At 35.8% G+C, this 4,700-nt stretch overlaps 1 protein-coding gene across 1 annotated transcript; it reads right to left on the minus strand.

Annotated features, from left to right (window-relative positions):
- Positions 1-3,376: 3,376 nt before the first annotated feature.
- On the minus strand, positions 3,377-4,495 carry LOC139859578 (uncharacterized). The gene has a single exon (XM_071848362.1). It carries the CDS (start codon positions 4,493-4,495, stop codon positions 3,377-3,379), a length of 1,119 nt encoding a protein of 372 aa, XP_071704463.1.
- Positions 4,496-4,700: the final 205 nt, after the last annotated feature.

Consider the following 4,700-nt stretch of genomic DNA (forward strand, 5'->3'; position numbering starts at 1 on the left):
TATATATCCATATTAAAAGCAACCTGAAAACTCTCAAACATCCTATTTTTGTCAACAATAGGAACACTTGACCATGTTGGCCAAGCTCCACAGTAAAAGTTCTTCAAAATACCAGTGATTGAGCGGCTGATTGCACTATTATCAGCTTGACCATTAGCATTAGTAAAGCTACACAATTGAAAAGGAGATGATTAGCGTTATCTAAAAACTTAATAATGTCAAAATACAAATAACATATATGATACTTACCGTGCCCTGTCAGGGGTAATGGAAATCCACATGGTTGGATTTGCAGAAGAACTTCTTGGTGCACTCGAAACTAGTTGTGCTTGGGAGGAAGGTACATTTGAACATGGATGTGCTTGAGATGATGGTGATCTAATCTCCGGAGTATTTGTTTCATTGAGGTTGTTTAAGCCATCATATTGGTCCATATGTTCATCCATGTCATCATGAGATACGTTGTTGCCATGAGATACATTGTGCCTACCTCTAGAAGTGGAATTGTGCCTACCTCTAACACGACTTCCACGACTACGCCCAGCTGAGCTGCGTCCTGGCATATTGCCTACAACATAATATCAACATGGTGAATCAAAAGATGAAAGTAAACAACAAATTATCAGAAAACAAAATAACTTGATAAATTCATAATCAGGAACACACACAGTAATATCTTATGAAAACATGTGAAAATGATGTAAACTATATACTAAATAGTAAAAATGTATAATAGAAATATGGTGAATTATAATGATGTAAATATGGTCAGATTATCTAAGATCATATATTATGATAAATATGTTCAATATTTTAACTACATGCCAATTAAATCAATCAAAATCAATCAGCAGAATGATCAGAAGAGTAAATATCTATATCTTCGTCATCTATATCCTCATCTGAATCTAAATCATCATATAAATCTTCTTCCTCCTCATTAGTTTCAACATTTGTAATGTTCACAAGATCACCTGTTGGAACTTCTTCTGCTTCTCCTTGTTCGAGAATAATCGGTCCAAAGTCCTCATTAGTACTTGTTGGACATATTATCCTCTCATTCTCTTGGTAGAAAATATCATCATTGTTTCCATTATCATCTTCATCATCATCAGCTACTTCACTAACATGTTCTTCCAGTTGATAAATACCCCTAGGTTTTACTTTAACAATGGCTGACCAATCTTTCAAATCTCTTGTCATTGAAGGATATGGTGCATAATACACTTGTTCTGCCTGTGATGGTAAGATAAATGGGTCATCAACACATCCCCGAGACTTGGTTTTGACATCAACTAGCTTATGCTTATGGTCAACCCTTATCCCTCGAACGGGATCGAACCAGTGGCATTTGAATAGCACAACCACATAATGTGATAAACTATTATGGTATTCAACTTCTATGATCTCTTCTATCAACCCATAATAGTCGCTTTCTTGGTTGTCATAACAAGCACCTTTAACGCACACACCGCAATTTTGTGTAACCCGCCCACTAGATTGTTTTAGAGTATGAAACTTATAACCATTGATGAAGTATCCATTATGGAATTTAACTTCATTTAATGGACCGAATGCTAAATCTCTCAAATGTTCATTAAAGCATGTTGGGGAGGTTATAACCTGCAATTACAAGAGTACTTTTTAGAATGATACTAGAGATGTGGTTGAAACACTTATTTAATGTCTTATGCTTACATTGTTTTTGAACCATTGTGCAAAATCTCTCTCTCTTCTTTTATCACGCTCTGCAGCTTCAAGATTTGGTTCTTCTTCAATAATCCACTCATCAAACTTCCATATGTATTCATGAACCTCTTCTGTGTTAAGCAAGATATAAGTATGAATCTTATGTTGCTCAGCTTTAGTCAATATTCTCTTTATTCCACCCTTCTCAAATAATCTTCGAGACGGAACTTTAAATATGCTTAATCGAGAGTCGTTCGTTGAAGTAGAATTTTCCGGAGCAAAATTTCGAGGCTCGCGATTCAATCGAGTTGGTATTTTTGAGTTAAGATGCAAGGAGTAATATGTAGAAAGTTCATTTGCGATATATGTTTCAACAATAGACCCCTCAACCCTTGCCTTATTTCTAACTGTTCTTTTCAATATGCCTAATTTCCTGGAAGAATATTAAAATGATGTCAAGAAACTTATAATTAACAATAATTATGTCAAACAAATAATAGTACTTATAAGATTACCTCTCATATGGATACATCCATCTATATTGAACTGGGCCACCATGAATTGCTTCACGTGTTAAATGGATAATAAGGTGTTCCATTGAGTCGAAGAATCCAGGTGGAAAGAATTTTTCTAACTTGCAAATTGTTACAACGATACTTTTTTCAAGTTTTTGCAAGTCCTCAGTATGCAACACCTTTGAGCATATTACACGAAAGAATGTGCACAACTCAGTGATCGCGTCCCATATTGCATCAGGCAGCATCCTTTTTAAAGCAATAGGCAACAACCGTTGCATAAATACGTGACACTCGTGACTCTTGAAACTATAAAAGGTACACTCTTGAACATTTACACATCCCCCAATATTTGAAGCATAGCCATCAAGAAATTTCACCTTCTTTAACCATTCACAAACTTTCTTTAATTGTGGTTTGGTCAGAATGTATGCTACCTTTGGTTTCATAACTTTATTATTGTTGTTTTTAAAAAGATGCAAGCTCGCCCGATCACAATACAAATTAATATCCTTCCTCGCCTTGATATTGTCCTTTGTTTTCGGAGTGTCCATGACAGTGTTAAACAGATTCTTAAAAACATTCTTCTCGATGTGCATTACATCAAGGTTGTGTCGGATTAACAAAGAATGCCAATATGGCAACTCCCAAAATATACTTTTATTTACCCAATTATGGGTTTTACCAAAGTTTGGGTCTTTTGGATTCTTTGCTGAGTATGGTTCACCTTCATAAACTGTTGGAAAGTTTGACACTTGGCTCAAAATTTCATCACCAGTTAATTCTGGTGGTATAGTAGTTGACAATTGGGAAATTCCTTTCTTGAATCCTTTCTTGTCACGCCGAAATGGGTGTCTTTCTGGTAATAGTGTTCGATGGCAGTCAAACCAACATGGCTTCCCTCCCTCATTTAACCGAAATGCATTTGTGTCACCCATGCAATAAGGGCAAGCCAATCTACCATGTGTGCTCCAACCCGAAAGCATTGCATAAGCGGGGAAGTCACTAACTGTCCACAAAAGTATAGCTCTCATCGTAAAATTTTGTTTACGATAAGCATCATACACTTCAATACCATCATCCCATAACTCTTTCAACTCATCTATTAACGGTTGAAGAAACACATCTAAGTTTTGGCCGGGACTCTTTCTTCCAGGAATAACCAAAGATAATTAAACGTACGAGTCTTTCGTGCACATCCAAGGAGGTAAGTTATAAATTGTGAGGAACACGGGCCATAACGAATAAGGATTAGAATTTGAGTTATTAGGGCTAAAACCATCAGTGCACAACCCAAGCCGAACATTTCGTATCTCATCTGCAAAGAATGGATAAGTTTCATCAAAATGTTTCCACGCCTCGCCATCACTGGGATGTGACATGCAACCCTCTTTTGTATTGTGATCGAAGTGCCACGTCATCTCTTTGGCCATCTTTTCTGACATATACAACCTCTTAAGCCTCTCTCCAATTGGCATGTACGTTAATACCAAATAAGGGACCTTATTAAATTTATAACGAGGTTCATTGCAGTATCGGCAGTGGGTTAATGACAAATCTTCTTGTTTATAGAATAACATGCAATGGTTTTTGCAAGCATCATACCTCTTTTTTGGAAGACTAAGTTCCTTCAAGATCGCTTTGGTCTCATACAAGTTCAATGGCAGCTTATTACCAACAGGTAACATACTTTTAAAAATTGTAAGTATGTGATTAAAGGTAGACTCGGGTACATTGCAACTTGATTTCCAATTCAACAAAGTCGTGGCAGCTTGTAATTTTGACCATTCTTCACACCCGTTGTATAAAGACTCGTTGTCATTTTTTAACATGTCATAGAATCTCTTTGTTCTTGCATTTGGTACATGTTCTTCATGAAAACTTGATTCTGGATTTGATTGAAAACCAGCAGCTCGTATGTTCTCCCACACCATCCGTCTCATACCATCATCATGATCAAGATCAACTTCCATGGGAGTACAAGATTCTCCTGCATCTTGGATTTCTATTTCACCATGTTGAACCCATCGTGTGTAGTTACGAATGAACCCTTTAGTAAGCAAGTGTTCCTTAACAACATCTCTTGGCCTATAGTGATTATTTTTGCAAATGGTACACGGACATTTAATTTGAAAAACTATTTCTCCCGTCGGCCTTACGTTGGTTTCAACAATTTTTTCATTAGAAAAGGCAAAGTCTAAGAACATGTCGACTTTAAGAATAAAATTCAAAGAAAGAAAATTGCTATTATCTGTCATATTATACATCCATTTCCGATCACTCCTCGACATTGTAAATAAGTAACCTAAGAGTCAACAAGTAACAAAATGTAAAAAATCATAACATGACATATAATTATGCACAAGTTCTCAATAATAACATTCAAATCACAATACATATACGACATATACATGCTGTAAGTACATGTTCATGTAAATATAAAACTGAGTATATAACATCCTCATCAACTATTTAGTAAATATAATAAGTATATAA

Source organism: Rutidosis leptorrhynchoides, chromosome 7 (assembly GCF_046630445.1).
Source record: "Rutidosis leptorrhynchoides isolate AG116_Rl617_1_P2 chromosome 7, CSIRO_AGI_Rlap_v1, whole genome shotgun sequence".
Classification (NCBI taxonomy): Eukaryota; Viridiplantae; Streptophyta; class Magnoliopsida; order Asterales; family Asteraceae; genus Rutidosis; species Rutidosis leptorrhynchoides.